Source organism: Spermophilus citellus, assembly GCF_964194105.1.
Source record: "Spermophilus citellus genome assembly, chromosome: X".
Taxonomy (NCBI): domain Eukaryota; kingdom Metazoa; phylum Chordata; class Mammalia; order Rodentia; family Sciuridae; genus Spermophilus; species Spermophilus citellus.
In genome coordinates, this window is record NC_138190.1 from 87,586,234 (window position 1) to 87,604,270 (window position 18,037).

The 18,037-nt window shown below is 37.2% G+C and overlaps 1 protein-coding gene across 1 annotated transcript in view; it reads right to left on the reverse strand.

Annotated features, from left to right (window-relative positions):
* The window catches only part of CENPI (centromere protein I), an 86,871-nt gene extending 72,568 nt beyond the window's left edge, over positions 1-14,303 (reverse strand). Inside the window, exons 1-6 of the mRNA XM_081277851.1 lie at positions 14,213-14,303; positions 13,862-14,041; positions 12,374-12,597; positions 11,364-11,501; positions 8,235-8,353; positions 7,653-7,760 (exon numbers count right to left, since the gene is read on the reverse strand). Of these exons, the coding sequence (XP_081133977.1) occupies positions 7,653-7,760; positions 8,235-8,353; positions 11,364-11,501; positions 12,374-12,584 (576 nt within the window). The 5' untranslated portion in view covers positions 12,585-12,597; positions 13,862-14,041; positions 14,213-14,303. The remainder of the gene's footprint in view (positions 1-7,652; positions 7,761-8,234; positions 8,354-11,363; positions 11,502-12,373; positions 12,598-13,861; positions 14,042-14,212) is intronic.
* Between the last annotated feature and the right edge of the window lie 3,734 nt (positions 14,304-18,037).

Here is an 18,037-nt window from a genome sequence, read left to right on the forward strand (position 1 = left end):
ACAACCCCAAACATTTATGTTTTTGTTTTTGGTTGTTTTGGTTTGTTTGTTTGTTTGTTTGTGGTGCTGAGAATTGAACTCAGAGCCTTGTGCATATAAGGCAAGCACTCTACCAACTGAGCTATATCCCCAGCCCCTTATGTTTTATTTTTGAGACAGGGTGTTGCTAAGTTGCTTAGGGCCTGACTAAGTTGCTAAGGCTGGCTTTGAACTTGCTATCCTCCTATCTTAGCCTCCCAAACTGCTAGGATTACAGGCATGTGTCACCATATTTGGCTTGGGTTTTCTTTTCGAGATGATGAAAATATTCTAAAACTGAGTAGGCTAATGATTGCACTTACTGTGACTACATTAAAAACCAGTAAAATACTTGGGAATCAACTTAATGAAAGAGGTGAAAGACCTCTACAACGAAAACTACAGAACTCTAAAGAAAGAAATTAAAGACTTTAGAAGATGGAAAGATCTATCTTGCTCTTGGATAGGCAGAATTAATATTGTCAAAATGGCCATACTATCAAAAGCACTATACAGATTTAATGCAATTCCAATAAAATCCCTATGACATTCCTCATAGAAATAGAAAAAGCAGTCATGAAATTCATCTGGAAAAAATAAGAAACCCAGAATAGCTAAAGCAATCCTTAGCAAAGAAGAGTAAAGCAGGTGTCATCACTATACCAGACCTTAAACTATACTACAGAGCAACAGTAACAAAAACAGCATGGTATTGGCACCAAAAAAGACTTTTAACTAATGGTACAGAACAGAGGACACAGAGACAAACCCAAATAACTTCAGTTATCTTATATTAGACAAAGGCGTCAAAAACATACATTGGAGAAAACATAGCTTCTTCAACAAATGATCTTGAAAAACTGGAAATCCATACGCAACAAAATGAAATTAAACCCCTATCCCTCACCATGAAAAAAACTCAACTCAAAGTGGATCAAAGACCTAGGAATTAAACCAGAGACACTGCACCTATTAGAAGAAAAAGTAGGCCCAAATCTTCATAATGTCAGATTAGGCCCAAACTTCCTTAATAAGACTCCTATAGTGCAAGAAATAAAATGAAGAATCAATAAATGGGATGGATCCAAACTAAAAAGCTTCTTCTCAGCAAAAGAAACAATCAGTGAGGTGAATAGAGAGACTACATTTTGGGAGCTAATTTTTATCACATGCACAACTGATAGAGCACTAATATCTAGGATATATAAAGAACTCATAAATCTCAACACCAAAAACACAAATAACCTAATCAATAAATGGGCCAAGGGACTAAACAGACGCTTCTCAGAAGGTGATATACAATCAGTCAACAAACATATGAAAAAATGTTCAACATCTCTAGCAATTAGAGAGATGCAAATCAAAGTACTCTAAGATTTCATCTCACTCCAGTCAGAATGGCAGCTATTAAGAAGACAAACAACAATAAGTGTTGGCAAGGATGTGGAGAAAAAAATCACACTCATACATTGCTGGTGGGACTGCAAATTGGTGCAGCCAATATGGAAAGCAGTATGGAGAATACTTGGAATACTGGGAATGGAACCACCATTTTACCCAGCTAACTCACTCCTCCGTCTATATCCAAAGGACTTAAAAACAGCATACTACAGGGACACAGCTTCATCAATGTTTATAGCAGTACAATTCACAATATTTAAACCAACCTAGATGCCATTCAGTAGATGAATAGATAAAGAAAATGTGGTGTGTGTGTGTATGTGTGTGTGTGTGTGTGTGTGTGTGTGTATATATATATATACACACATACATATATACACACACACACATATACACACACACACACACACACACAATGGAATTTTATTCAGCATTAAAAGAGAATAAAATCATGGCATTTGCAGGTAAATGGATGGAGTTCAAGAATATAATGCTAAGTGAAGTTAGCCAGTCCCAAAAAAACAAACTGCCGGATGTTTTCTCTGATTTAAGGATGCTGATTCATAATGGGGTTGGGGGGTCATTGGAGGATTAGATGAACTCTAAAAAAGGGCAAAGGGAGAGAAGGGAAGGGAGGGGAATGGGGGTAGGAAATATGGTGGAATGAGATGGACATCAATACCCTAAGCACATGTATGAAGACACAAATGGTGTGACTCTACTTTGTGCACAACCAGAGATATGAAATATTGTGCTCTATATGTGTAATATGAATTTTAATGCATTCTACTATCATATATAATAAGCTAAAGAAAAAACAAGGAAAAAATAAAGACTTTTTCAGACAGAGCATTTATAATCAACAGATTTTCATTGAAATAATAGTCTACAGTATATTAAGTATACTGTTAAGACAAAAAAATTGCAAATGATCACATATTAAAGGTCTAAGAGGGGCTGGGGTTGTGGCTCAGTGGTAGAGCGCTTGCCTAGCATGTATACGGTGCTGGGTTCAATCCTCAGCACCACATAAAAATAAATAATTTTTTTTTAAAAAAAGGTCTAAGATACAAAAAGCAAATGATGAGCAAAGACACTGGTAAATACGGCCAAGGTTGTAGCTCAGTGGTAGACCGTTTGCCTAGCATGCATGAGACACTAGGTTTGATCCCTGGCACCACATAAAAACAAACAAATAAAATAAAAGTATTCTGTCCATCTATAATTAAAAAAAAATTTTTTTAAATGATACTAGTAAATATGAAGGTAGGGCTGGGGCTATAGCTCAGTGGTAGAGCATTTGCCTACCATGTGTGAGGCACTGGGTTCGATCATTAGCATCACATAAAAATAAACAAAATAAAGGTACATCTACAACTAAAATAATATTTAAAAAATAAAAACATATGAAGGTAAATGAAAATAAACTCAATTGTAAAGATAATAATAATGTCTGCTTTATGTGCATACAGGAGGATGGAGAAGAAATACCAAACAATAACATATAACTTTGAGGGATGTGATCAGAGTTAAAGCACTCTAGGTTCCTTGAATTATACAAGATAAAGATACCAGTTATCCTTACACTTTAGGTAAGTATATTAAAATCAGTACAAAAACACCAAAGAGCACAGATTATGTAATTTCCCAACAAAAATAAAGGGAAAACCACAATCATTCCAAAAGAAAGTAGACAAAAAGAAAAGAGATAGAGAAGAATTGGGGGAGAGTGGTTAGAAAACCTAAAATAAAATATTTGAGTTTATTTCTACCAAAGCAATAATCAATATACAAGTAAAAAGAAATAAAATAAACAAAAATAAAAATCAAACAAGGGCACAGTGGTGCATGCCTGTAATCCCAGTAGCTGGGGAAGCTGAGGCAGGAGGATCTTGAGTTCAAGGACAGCCTCAGAAACTCAGCAAGGCCCTGTCTCTAAATAAAATATAAAAAGAGGGCTGGGGATGTGGCTCAGAGGTTAAGTGCCCCTGGGTACAATCTCTAGAACCCACAAAAAAAAAAAAAAAAAAAAAAAAAAAAAGAGCAAAACTAAAATCGAGGGTCTGGGGTATATAGCTCAGCAGTAGAATTCTTGCCTAACATGCACAAGGCCCTGGGTTAAATCCCCAGCACCACACACACACACAGAGTTGTATGCAATTTTAAAAAGAGACATCTGAGATGTAAGGGTAGAAAAGGATTTTTTTCAAAATCAAAAGACTGCAGCTGGGCGCAGTGGTGCATGCCTGTAATCCCATCTCCTTGTGAGGTTGAGGTAGGAGAATCACAAGTTTGAGGCCAGCCTAGGCAACTTTGCAAGACCCTGTCTCAAAATAAAAAATAAACTGGGTGCAGTGGCTCATGCCTGTAATCCCAGTGATTTGGGAGACTGAGACAAGATGATTGCAAGTTCAAGGCCAGTCTCAGCAATTTAACAAGGCCCTAAGCAACTTAGCAAGAGACCCTGTCTTAAAATAAAAAATAAAATGGCTGGGGAATGTGGCTCAATGGCAAAGCATCTCTTGGTTCAATCTCCAGTACCATAAACAAACAAACAAATAAATAATAAAAGGGTCCAATGGATAAAGAAAATGTGGTATATATACACAATGGAGTTTTACTCAGGGATAAAGAAAAATGAAATTATGACCTTTGCTGGTAAATAAAAGAAACTGAAGAACATTATGCTAAGTGAAATAATCCAGACCCAAAAAATCAATGGGTCTGGATTATTTCACTTAGCATAATGTTCTTCTCTCATAACTGGGAGCTAGACCAAAATATGGATAAAGAAAGAAGAAAGTCAGGGGACATTTCATGAAAATAGAAGATCAGTGAAGTAGAGAAAGGGGACTGAGGCGGGGAGGAGGGACAGGAAAAGAAACAGTGGAATGAATCTAACCAAACTTTCCTATATACACATGTGCATAGACCACAGTGAATTTGATATTATGTATATCCATAATACAGTAATTTTAAAAAACTATAAATAAATAGAAGATCAGTAGAGTATAGGAAAGGGAACAGGGGGAGGGAGGAGAGCAGAGAAAGGGAAATACTGGAGACTAAATTGGAGTCAACTATATTTCATGCTTATATAAATATGTCAAAATGAACCCCAATATTATGTATAACTATAATGAACTTTAAAAAAAAGAACCACAAATTAGAAAAAAAAAAAATGCCGAGGATGTAATTCAGCAGTAAAGTGCCTCTGGGTTCAATCCCTAGTATGTAAAAACAAATTTTAAAATATTAAAAAATGGAAATATAGCCAGGTGCAGTGGTACACACCCATAATCGCAGAAGCTTTGGAAGCTGAGGCAGGAGGATCACAAGTTCAAGGCCAGCCTCAGCAACTTAGCAAGGCCCTGAGCAATTTAGCAAGACCCTGTCTCAAAATAAATAATAAAAAGGGCTGGAGATTGTGGCTCAGGAGTTAAGCACCCCTGGGTTAAATTCCTGGTATGAAAAAAAAAAAGATGGAAATATACTAAGCAACTACTAACAAAAATAAAGGCAGGGTAGCAATGCCAATATAAGACAAACAATTGAACTAAGATGAAAAACATTTTAACAGCAAAGGGTTACTCCATGATATAAAGTTTGATTGAATTATGATTGTGGCCAGGTGTGATAGCACAAGCCTATAATCCCAGAAACTAAGGAGGTTGAGGCAGGAGGATCACAGCCTCAGCCACTTAGTGAGATGTTGTCTTAAAATAAAAAGGGCTGGGGATGTGACTCAGTGGTTAAGCAACCCTGGGTTCAAGCCCTAGTACCAGAAGAAAAAAAAAAAAAATATATATATATATATATACATACATACACACACACACACACACACACATATATATACATACATATATATGTTCTATATATATTTTTAGTGTATTATTAGGAATATGCACAATTATATATATACACATATATACATACATATATATGTGTGTGTGTGTGTATATATATATATATATATATATATATATATATATAATTGTGCATATATCTAATAATACACACAAAATATATACAGAACAAAAATTGAGAATTTTAAAGGAAGATTGACAAATCTGCCTTCATAGCTGATTTTCAACATACCTCTCAGTAATTGACGGATGGGCAGCAACAACAAAGAAATCCATAAGGAAATAGAAAATAACTACTCTAATAACGTTCATTTCCTCACTGTACTTCAGCAAATCACCTGACAGTCTCTCAGAACCTTGCCATTACATTGAATCATCCCCTCCTGAAATCTTAAACTTCAGTGCTATAACTTGTTATCAGTCCACTTTTTAATCTCAATGTTTCTTGAATGTCATCACGGCATCCTGAATCTAAGCTGTATGTGCTCCAGATCTACACTCTTTTGTCTTCACTTTCTTCCCTTTTCACTCCATAGTCCAGAAGTTTAATCACTCTCTTATACCTTTGTCATAACTCTGGAGAAACCACTCTTTTGTGTATTTGGTGTTTGGGTATTTTTTCTTTTTTTGTACCAAGGATTGAACCCAGAGCTTAACCTGTAAACCACATTCCCAGTTTTTTTTTTTTTTTTTTTTTTACTTTTTATTTTGAGATAGGGTCTCACTAAATTATTTAGGGCCTCACTAAGTTGCCAAGGCTGGCCTTGAACTTGTGATCCTCCTGCCTCAGCCTCCTGAGTCACTGAGATTACAGACATGTACCACCCCGCCTGTCCCTCTTGCATATTTTAAGGTCCCAAATTCATGTTCTCTAATTTCATCTGGACCTTCCAAACTGTCTATAGTCAACTTTCATTCTTATTTCCATAAACAGCTATAGTCAGCCTCTAACTGCAGATTACATCAGCAGATTCAACCAACTACAGATAAAAAATACTTAGAAAAAAATGGGTTTGTACTGAACATGTTTTTCTAGTCATCATTCCTTAAAATACACATCTTGAACTTTGCTTGAAATATTCCCATTATATCAAATATTATTTCCTCTCATCAAATCCCAAATTCTATTCTACCTTCAAGGCCCAGCTCAAACACCTACATACTTTATGAAGTTTTTTGTAATCCCTCTGATTTACAGTGTTCTATTCCTTCTTGGAAGTACTATCCTCACACTACCATACATTGTCTTTGATAATTTCACCCTCAAGTTATTTAACCTCATATGCTTTCCTTAATTCCCCAATTAAACTTTAAATTTTTGGAGTACAGAAACTTTATGCTAAAGCCTGAATCTTCTACTTTTGCCTAGTACAATACAAGAACACAACAGAAACAACTTTTTTTTTTGGGGGGGGGGGGGGCGGCGTAGTACAGGGATTGATCCCAGGACCTTGTGAATGCTAAGCAAGCACTCTACCAGTGAGTTACAATCTCATCCCTTTGGCCCTTTTTTATTTTTGAGACAGGGTCCCACTAAGTTGTCCAGGTTGTCCTTGAACTTGCTATCCTCCTGCCCCAACCTCCCAAGTAGCTGGGATTACAAGAGCATACTACCATGCCTGGATGAAACATGAGTTTTTTTTTTGTTTTTTTTTTTGTTTTTTTTTTTTTTTTTTTTTTTTTTTTGGTGGTGGTGGGGATTGAACTCAGTGCTTCACACATGCTAGGCAAGCACTTTACCACTGAGCCACATCCCCGGCCCCCTGAAACATGAATTTTTAAAAATGAAATTAGTGAATGAATTCCTTTCTTATAGGAAAAATTCAGCTAGTTGTGTCACTCACTACTAATGATCCTTGAAAGTCTTCCAGGTGGACAGTAGATTGATTTCTTAGAGTTATTCATGTTTTTAATGGGAATAATTATGTCATTTAATCATAATCAGTCCATTGGCAACTCATGAAAAGTAATCCTCTCCTTATCATTAATTGTGATGAAATTTTTGCAGTGTTAATCAAGAAAATGTAGAGTAAGTGACCCAAAGGAGTTTGCTTAAGTGGTTTAAGAGAGAAAAAAATGGTAATCACTGCTGTAGATCAGCAAAGAAACTGCAATGTGGAATCAACTCAATCTGTAATATTTTTATTTCCTTAAAAGATGATATAGATATAGACCAAATATGGCAATAATTAATCTGAGAGAAAGTGAAGTGCTGTTATGTTATTCTCTATAATTCCTGTATATTTGATATATTTTTAAATAAATACAGAAAAACACATTGTAGCACCCTGAAGCATATATGGTGCATCAATTCACATCCATGTACTATTTGATTGATGCTAGACGCATCTAGTGTTTACTTACCAGTGCATCATCTTGCAATGAAGCAAAAAAGAAGCCATAAAGCAAGTTAATTTGCTCCTTATTATCAATGAAGTCAAACATTGCAACCAGCCATCGATAAAAAAGTACCTATCGAGAGACAAAAAGCTTATCTTTTTTTTTTTTTTTAAAGAGAGAGTGAGAGAGGAGAGAGAGAGAATTTTTAATATTTATTTTTTAGTTCTCGGCGGACACAACATCTTTGTTGGTATGTGGTGCCGAGGATCGAACCCGGGCCGCACGCATGCCAGGCGAGCACACTACCGCTTGAGCCACATCCCCAGCCCCAAAAAGCTTATCTTTAGAAAAATACAACTAACGGGCATAGAAGAGCTTAATTTCACCCTCAGGGCTGTTTTAGACGCTTCTATCACAAAACACAATAATAGATTTTATTTCTCAGTAAAAATTTCTGTTCAAACAGAGTCCTTGTATCAAGCTATACTGTTCCAAAACTACAGGCTTTACACAAAAGACCACGTCCATTACTTCATAAGTGGCTCTTCCTTGCTAGCCCTTAAGTGGTTCTGAAGGACTTACCATCAAAGTGTTTAAAAAGATTACCTTGGTGCTACCAGAACACTTGCCAACACAGAGCCAGGAGACTGCCTTAACCACAGAATGTTCTGATATTAGAGTTGCTGGAATCAGGCACTTCAGTATCCGCGTATTTACAGCATTCCCTGGACAACAAACTTGAAATTAAACTATGTTTTAGTATCTCAGTTGTTTACTTACTATTATTCACTATTGGTCATACAAATAATACTTTACCTTGAAGACAATAAAAACCAACACACTATATAACATTTAGTACCTCTTATCATCATTATAAAACACTAGTCAAAACAAAATTGTACTTTCAGATCCTGAAATAAAATATGAAGCAAATTATTTGGCCCACATATTTCTATTTTAAAGGGGAGGATGAACACAAGGTTTTTTTTTTTTTTTTTGAAGTGATGAAAATATTCGGGAATTACCCAGTGGTAACACTGAACTTTCAAATGCACAAATTTTATGGTATGTAAATTATATCTAAAAAAAGTCTTTAATCAGGGCTGGGGTTGTGGCTCAGTGGTAGAGTGCTTGCCTAGCATGCATGAGGCATGGGGTTCGATCCCCAGCATCACATAAAATAAACAAAGTTAAAAATCCATTGGCAATTAAACTAAAAAATATTTTTTAAAAAGTCTTTAATCACAGGAAAATATCAAATTTTTCTTATTTTTAATGGCAAAATAGACTGGTTTCAGACTAGTAGACATGTTGCATGAGATGCTACAGTTAAGAATAAATAAATAAACTTGTAGCCTCCACTGCCCCATAAAACGGGGAAGGATAGCAGAATGAAACTTATCTTCTTGGAATTAGCTGGAGGTGATATTATTTTATCCTATTCTAATCTTTCCATCTTGCCTTCTGGCCTCCATGGTATTCTCTCATCTGGTAACAGAAATGATGTTACAGACACTGGCTTTGTATATTCTTTATTCTAACTTCTATGCAATAAGCTTCAATAATTAAAATATGTCACCAATTTCTACCCCATCACCCTGTGAAGAAGAAAGAAAGCAGTGATGGCAAGTTTAAAAAAAAAATCACAAGAATAAAAATCCCTGCTTTCCACTCTGAGGTTTCTTGTTTTAATATTTTTTTTCCTCTCCCACTCCTGTTCACAAACCTTTTTAAATTTTTAAAGAGTCTCACCATTAACACCTTACACATGTACCAAATCAAAGAAGGAACTCAATACTACCTTTGTTTTTACTTCCAGTGACTTTTTAATTAATTTCTCAGGATCTAAAGTCCCTTTGCACCTAATTATAATGATATTTCTAGTATAATTGTCCCCTAAATATGCATCTAAATATGCATTTCAATTTCCCAAAAGAGCTATATATAAAGATCTAGGGGAGGTATCATAGAACTAACTAAAAGGGAAAAGGAATTAAGGAGGTCATATTCAACCTCGATAAATTCCAGCCCAACAGAAAAATGAAAACAACAGAGAGGCAGAGTGTTTCACTTTAAATTGTTATGTACAAGTTTCCAGAGCCTGAGACATGCCTTTTGAAACACAATGGCATATAACATGAAAACTCCCTAACCATTAATATCAGTAAAGATAATTCCAAAATAGAAAAAATGTACATTCTATACATCTTTTAATGGGATAAGTGAGTGGTAAAATTGATCTTGATAGACACTAATCAACATGGACTCCTGGAAAGGTATTAGAACCAAACAATTTGAAACTATTACCTACAAGAATAAAAGTCAGTTTTATTAGGTCTAACTTAATTTTCTAAGAAAACACACAGAACTAATCAGGTAAAAGAGGAAAAACAAATACTTGAGTCACAGATTGAATTTAGTTAGTACAGTGTTGTTACTTTAAAACACACACACACACACACACACACACACACACACACACACTTGTAAAATTGGATGCTCCAGTATACACAAAGGAAGCTAATACACAGGGTCCAGAAATACTTAGTATTAAAAGAATTCAGTATTGATGAATGTATTAGTTCATTTTTTTTAAGTAGGAAAAAAAGCATTAGCCATGTAGTATAGTATAAGTGCAATAGGAGATCTAATTTCCCCAGTTTGGGCTCTGACATTAAGAAAGTCTTGGGCTGGGATTGTAGCTCAGTGGTAGAGCACTTGCCTCGCATGCATGAGGCACTGAGTTCAATTTTTCAGCACCACATAAAAATACATAAGTAAAATAAAGATTTTGTGTCCATTTACAATTAAAAAAAAAACCTTAGGAAACAAAAAGAAAGTCTTGCCAGGTGCAGTGGCACATGCCTGTAACCTCAGCAGCTCGAGAGGCTGAGGCAAGAAGATCGAAGTTCACAGCCAGCCTCAGCAAAAGCCAGGTGCTAAGTAACTCAGTGAGACCCTGTCTCTAAATAAAATACAAAATAGGGCTGGGGATGTGGCTCAGTGGTGGAGTGCCCCTGAGATCAACCCCCGGTACCAAAAGAAAAAAAAAAGGAAAGTCTCTAATTATTCTAGGAATATTTCCTCCTCTTTAAAATGGGTATGTTTAGGGACTAAAATACCTTGCAATTCTGAATTTAGATGAGTGAAGGTTAAAAGAAATCTTTTCAAGTAAAAATAATATTGACCAGGTGTTATTTCTAAGAACCCCTCCTACCCAATCCACCATTCAATAACCTGAGAACAGAAAAAGAAACATTTACACAAAAGAAAAAGCATTTTGACTGTTAAGGTCACAGATACTATAATGAAAGCAGTGCAAATAGAAACTTGTCCTAGATAAGTAAACCTAAAAGCAATGAAATAGACTAAGTGATCTCTAAAATTCCTTGCAGAAACATTATTTAAAATATTTTCAAAAAATAAATAAAATATTATCTATGCTTAATCAAAAAAAGAAAAAAAAAAACTAAAAACGATTCCATGTTTGGTGACAAGATTCCACGTTTAATTTGTAAAGAGGTGATAATTGGTCATTTCAGCAATATGCAAACAGAAATTTTTGGCTCATAAAGTACTCTGAACACAAGAAAGGCTATTTTATAATCTTACCAGATTAATCTTAAGAGAATAGCAAAATAAAGAACTGCCACTGATTCCAATGAACAATCTAATTCAAAGTCTGAAAGGCAAAACCAATAGCAAACACATGACAAATGTATCCACTTGACATACCAAATTTGCCACTGAGTGCTGCATTTAATAGAATGTCAATTGCGTCTGGAGCTAACCCATTCTTCCAAGCCATATTCTCCACAGTTTTCAAGTGTTTTTCCAAGATTTTATCTTTACTTCGTGAAGTTTTAATAGGACCTTAAGAAAAGAATACTATTAAATAAGAAGCCCTTTAAATTTTTTTCAGTCCTTAACCCCAACAATTACAACTCAGCATGCACTAAAGGAATGGCTTTACCAAAAAAAAAAAAAAAAATTCCCACCCTTGAAAGCCTTTAAAAGTCTAAAATATTTAACAGCAACAGTACTTTCAGTGAGAAAAACTGAATCATGTCCTGGCATCCTTGCTATAAATTAACTAAAAGCACTCAACTTAGACTATAGTCTCTTTAAACACTAGGACAATGGTTCTCAAAATTTACTATATATTGGAATCACCTAGGAAGCCTTTAAGAAGCCCTAATGCAGGTTGCGGATATAGATCAGTTGGTAGAGTGCTTCCCTCCCATGCATAAGGCCACGGGTTCAATCCCCAGTCCCACAAAAAATAAAAGAAGTCCTAATGCCAGGTTGCATCTTACACCAATAAAATCAGAATGTCTAAGGGCTAGAGTTGTGGCTCAGTGGTAGAACACTTGCCTGGCATGTGTGAGGCCGTGGGTTTGATCCTCAGCAGTGCATATAAACAAAGTAAAAGATCCATTGACAACTAAAAAATATTTTTAAAAAATCAGAATGTCTAAGTGTGGATGCTAGGCATCAGTATATTTTAAATTTCTCAGGTGATCATGATGTACAGCAGTTTGGGAACCACTCCACTGGGAAAGATGTTTCATTATGTGTCCATAATAATACCTAGCACACTGATGTATAGTAAATGTTCAACAAATGTAAATAAACAAAAGCATAAATGAGAAAAAAAAAACATGTTTTCCTTTAAAAATATCTTAAGAAAAAAATAAGTATTTTTATCAAAATAGGACTTTCATAAGGAAATGATCTGTCTTTACCTTTTTCAAAGTATTCCAATGTTATTTGCAGAGCATCTTCAGCTTGATCATCACCATGTTCACAATCTTCCACGGTGTTGTTTTGTTTCAAGATGCTCTTTGAGTTGCTTGGTTTTGCTTTCCAAGCTGAGAGTTTGGTCTGACAACTATTACTAACTTGTGAAGTTCTATTTTGTGCCTGGGAATTCTTGGCTCTCTTTTGAGGTGACATTATTGCATATGTTCTATACAGAAACAAGTGTCAAGTTATCATTAGTCAGCTAAACGATACTTTTTCCCCCCAAAAGACAGGGGTCACATCTACCTATATTCCCACATTTAGTACTTAGTACCTGGCACATAAAAGGCATTCAATAAATAAGTTGACAATAATCTAGAAAATAAAACCTACAGGTTAACTTTTTCAAAAAGCTTACCTTGACCTAAAGAGAAACTAACAACTGAAGAAGGTAACATTTATCAGCTGTGAAATTTAAGTGCCCTCTTAGAATGGCTATATCATATAAGCAAGTCCAAAGCTAATAAACCTCATGTACTCTACTTTCTCCACTCCTATTTTCTGTATTCCTCCTTGATTTTGCTTTTAATCATTATGTTCCCTACTTTGTCAGTGCTCAGTTAAAACTGCGTAGTTAAAAAGCCAAACTGGGAGGCGGACGAAACATTCTCAAGACAGAAACATTCTCCATTTATTAATGCATGTATTCAGTAAATAATTACTGAACACTGTCTATATGCCAAGCATAATTCTACCTACCAGGGATAAAACAATCAAGGTCCCTACGTTCATGAAACTTACACTGGAGTGAGAGGCTGGGGAAAATTAAGAATCAACCAATAACAAATAATAACGAATATACAGGGATGTGATAGAAATAGCATGGGGCGGGAATCTATTGAAATAAGTGTTCAGAGAAAGCCCTTCTGAGGTTACCTTTAAGCTGATATTTGGGTGTCAAGGAACCTAACATGTAAACCTCCAGTGAAAGAATAGTTTATACGGAGAGAAAAGGAAAACATACTAAGACCTTAAAGCAAGAAAGTGTTTTGTATGTTAATGAAACGGCAGCAACACCAGTATGATGAGAGTGAAAGAGGCAAAGGGTGGTGAGAGTCAGAAAGGCAGCCAGGGAGTATACTGGGTCTTGTAGGCCAGCGATAAGGAGTTTGGATTTTCCCACAGGGAGAGGAGGACAGAGGTGGTTAGAGGAGGGAGCAATATCCAATTTGTGTTTTAAGACCATTTTATCTGCAGTATGGAGACTAAAATGTTAGGGATCAAAGAGCAGCAAGACCACTTAAAGGATCTTGGAGAAGTCCAGAAGATGATGGAAAAAGACTGGATTCAGTATATGTTGTGAAGGTAGATTGGACAGGCTGTGACAAAAGAATGAGATGTAAGAAAAAGAAAGAGGAAAACCAAGAATGAATTCTAAATTTTTTACTTCAAATAGGGAAAAGTAAGAGAATGATTGTAATGACACTTACTCAATCCCACCTACCTAGAACAGATGCCAAAACAGTAGAGTAACAAATGCGTCCAATCCAGTGGAACTGTCCAACTTGGAGTTGTTTCCTAGAGTCCTAAGAAAGAAAGCAGGGAAGCAGCTTCTGACCCCATGGAGTGAACCGTTCCAGTGCTTGCCAAGGATCACTCATTCTCACAACCTGCCAAAGCAGAGAATCAAATTGTCAAAGTCAACACCCATTAGGCAAATTCCTGAGCTGGAAAAAAATCTATCCCAGTTATCCTTCACAGTGCAGTACCGCCCTCAGAGGTTGAAATATTCCCCTCGCTCTCAGAGGTCCCATTTCGTACGGTGTGTAAAAGTTCCTCACCTGAAACACTCGTCAACCCCCAAGCTCCGGAGTCTGAAAGCCGCCTTCTGGATTCAAAGGCGCGGGCCGCGCCCCGCGCATGCGCTTCCGCGGAGATCCGGCGGCGAATGGGCAGAGTGACGTGCTCTGCTGGAGCCTGATTGGTTGGAATGCAGCTCTATGGCGGGAGTCGTCGCGCGCAGACAATGACGCAGACCCAATTACCCAGAGCGGTTTGCCCCACCTACCTAAGCCCGGAGAGCGCAGCGAGTGGGCCGTTGCTGCTGGAGTTAGCTAATTGGCTGGTGTTCTCACTTTTCTAATAATGTTCGCGTTCGTCATTTTGCGTAGAACCGGTAACTGGTGTCAAGATTGTTAAATTTAACATGATCGATTATAGTGTTTATTTTGCCCAGATTGACCCCAAATATCAATTTGAATCTGTAGGAAAATGTGAAACCGCAAACTTCACTGTAAAGGCGGCTTCTCCCATGCTGAGATTTAAAGTTTCCAGTCGCTCTCCTCCTGAAGTTAGGGGGCTGAGAGGAAAAAAAGACGTTCTGCCCTCCTTTTACCTAGGATAGGTATGGATAACCTCCCACGTTTTCTGGAAACTTGTATCCTAAACCAGATGTTGAACCACCTTCGAGGTTGCAGATTGTGGGCTGTAGCAAGTATATGCCTAACCTTGACGAATCCATTGACCTTAAACTCCCTAAAATATTAACAATGGCTTAGTCTGAGACCTGATTTAATTTCTTTTTAAACTAGGAATAAGAGAACTATAAACCTGGTGTGGTGGTGCATAACGGTTAGGCCAGCAACTGGGGAAGCTAAGGCAGGAAAATGGCAAGTTTGAGTCCAGTCTCAGCAACTAAACCAGACCCTATCTAAAAAAAAAAAAAAAAAAAAAAAAAAAAAGACTAGAGCGTCCACGCCTGTAGCCTGTACACCTAGCGACTGCTGAAGCTGAGGCAGGAGGATCAGAAGTTAGAGGCCAACCTGGGAAATTTAGCGGAAGCCCTAAGAAACTTAGGGACACCCAGTCTCAAAATAAAAAAATAAAGAGCTGGGCTCAGTGGCAAAGCACCCCTAGGTTTGATCCCTGGTATGGAAAATAAATAGATGCTTTTTTTTTTTTTTGAAGTCTGGGGTTGCCAGATGTGGTGGTGCACACCTGTAATCCTATGAACTAGGGAGCCTGAGGCAGGAGAATTGAAAGTTGAAGGCCAGCCTCAGCAATTTAATGAGACCCTGTCTCAAAATAAAAAATAAAGGGGGTTGGAAGTGTAACTTGGTGATTAAGTGCCCCTGGGTTTAATCCCCACTACCAAAAAAGGGGGTCTGGGGTTGTAGCCTAGTGGTAAAGTGCACCTGGATGCTGAGAGCCACAGCCGAGTTGGAAAGGCCCCTGGCATTTTGCCAAAAGTAATGGTTGAGAGGCGAGCCATTAAGATGATGATAATTAAGTTAAGCTGTCTATAATTGCTGTAACTGGATGATGCTGGATTGAAACAGGCTGTGTATTCAATTGTATACAGACCCCTACTGTCTGCCTCAGGTGCCCGCTACTTTGGAGTTCTCCCGGGGATTCCTGGGGAGTTCCCATTGGTTGGTGAAGTTCCAGTGGAGGGAGTTCCGGTTGGTGTGTGGTGTGTCCCGGAGAAGGCCGCCGCATGGGTGGCGTTCAGGGGAGTTCGGAAATAAAGTTTGTTCCTGCTTGAGTGGCTTGGGTTCAATCCCCAATGTCTTTATATAAATAAATAAATAAGCCGGTCATGGCACGCATGCCTGTAATCAAAGCCAGCCTCAGCAACTTAGTTGAGGCCCTAAGCAAACTCAGTGAGACTCCGTTTCTAAATAAAATATAAAAAGGGTTGAGGATATGGCTCAGTGGTTAAGTGCCCCTAGGTTCAATTCCTGGTACAAAAAAATAAATAAATGAAATTTTTTTAAAAAAATAGAGGAAAGCTATAAATGTAATGGTACTCCCTGATTTGAGGCCAAAACATAATGTAGGTGGAAACTTTGCAATCTTAGAGAAAAATGAATAATCAAAGGTTAAGATAATGTATTTGAAATGACTACTATGTCTGGGAGCGGTTGTGCATGCCTGTAATCCCATCGGTAGGGAGGCTGAGGCAGGAGGATGGCAAGTTCAAAGCCAGCCTCAACAACAGCGAGGCACTAAGCAACTCACTGAGACCCTGTCTCTTAAATAAAATACAAAAAGGGCTGGGGATGTGGCTCAGTACTCAAGTGCCCTTGAGTTCAATCCCTGCCCCTCCATGAAAGGAAAAAAGATATGACTATTTACCACATCTTATTTTTATGTGGTTTTCAGAGTAGTTTGACAAACTCTTATTTAGTCATGCATGAAAATAGAGACTCTGCAATTTTTCTATGATAGCTACTCTTTAGTAAAACTGAAATTTTGTCATTTTTCATGCATTTAATCATTTCATAGCCTCAAATAAAGGTACATTGGAAGAGATTTTAAGATTTTGACACCTATTTATTTATTTGCAGTATTGGGGATTGAATCCAGGGCTACTCTCCCACTAAGCTATATCCCAACCCTTTTTACTTTTTATTTTGAGGTAAAGTCTTGCTAAGTTACCCAGGCTACTTGAACTTTCAATCCTCCTGACTCATCCTCCTGAATCACTGGAATTACAGGTGTGCACCACCATGCCCAGCAACCTTTTTCCTTTTATTTTTTTAAGCCCATGAAACTGGTGCCCTAAGCAATGAAATAACTTGCCTAACATGACAAATTTTGGGCACTGCAAAACTTAGATCTCTCTATGGACATGTACATAGTGAGACAGTACTTCATATTTATTTAATAAACCTTCAATTTTCTCTGAAATAATTTACCTTCCCTTGGCATCAACTAATAAAGAACTCCCAAACCTGGAAATTGTATTGAGATCCTAACTACAACTTTCTGTCTTATATGCATTCAAAAAAAAGTGAGGGACCAGGTACTTAGGAGGCAGAAGCAGGAGAATCCCAAGTTTGAAACCAGCCTGGGCAACTTAGCAAGATCCAGTCTGAAAATAAAATAGAAAAGGCTGGGGGTGTAACTCAGTAGTAGAGTGCTTGCCTAGCATGTGCAAGGCCCTGGGTTGAATCCCCAGTACTGCCAAAACAAAAAAAAAAAGTTGCGAGGGAACTTATAAGGAATTAGCAAACTGGCCTTGGCAACTTCATTAGTGTATTAAGTGATCATACTTATACTTTCTCTTTCTTCTCCTCCTTCATTCAGACCAAAAACAACAACAACAAAAAAGCCTGAATCCTTTTAAATACCCTTTCTTTTCATATGTTCAGTATTTATCCAGACAATTTCCTCCAAATTTCAAAAATTTTTTTTATTTTGAAAGAATGAGAGAAATAAGACAGAGGTATCAATTACCAAGAACAATGACACTGAAGAAAATACAATAGGTACTCTCCCCACACACAACCCCCCACCCCTTTTCCCATCCCTGGCACAATAATACTAAAACCATCAAAGCACATTTAACAAGGAGAAACAGCAGTATGTGATGAAGGAAGCAAATTTCCATACTGCTCAATCCAACTAACCCATGTCAAATGTCCTTCTGCCAGCTAAACTCCACCTACTGGAATGATAAAGAAGTGTAGGGAAGACAACTCTGGGGGTGATTTGAACTCTGCTTACACTGGCAAAGTTCAGTGAAGAATCAATAGGGGTAGTAAATCTGTTTGGCAGGGAAACAGGATACAGCTTCTCTGTCAATTTTCAGAGACAGTTTCAGAGAATAGCTAACGTTTGAGATTCCGATTTCTAACAAGACCAATGCCTGCTCCCTCAAC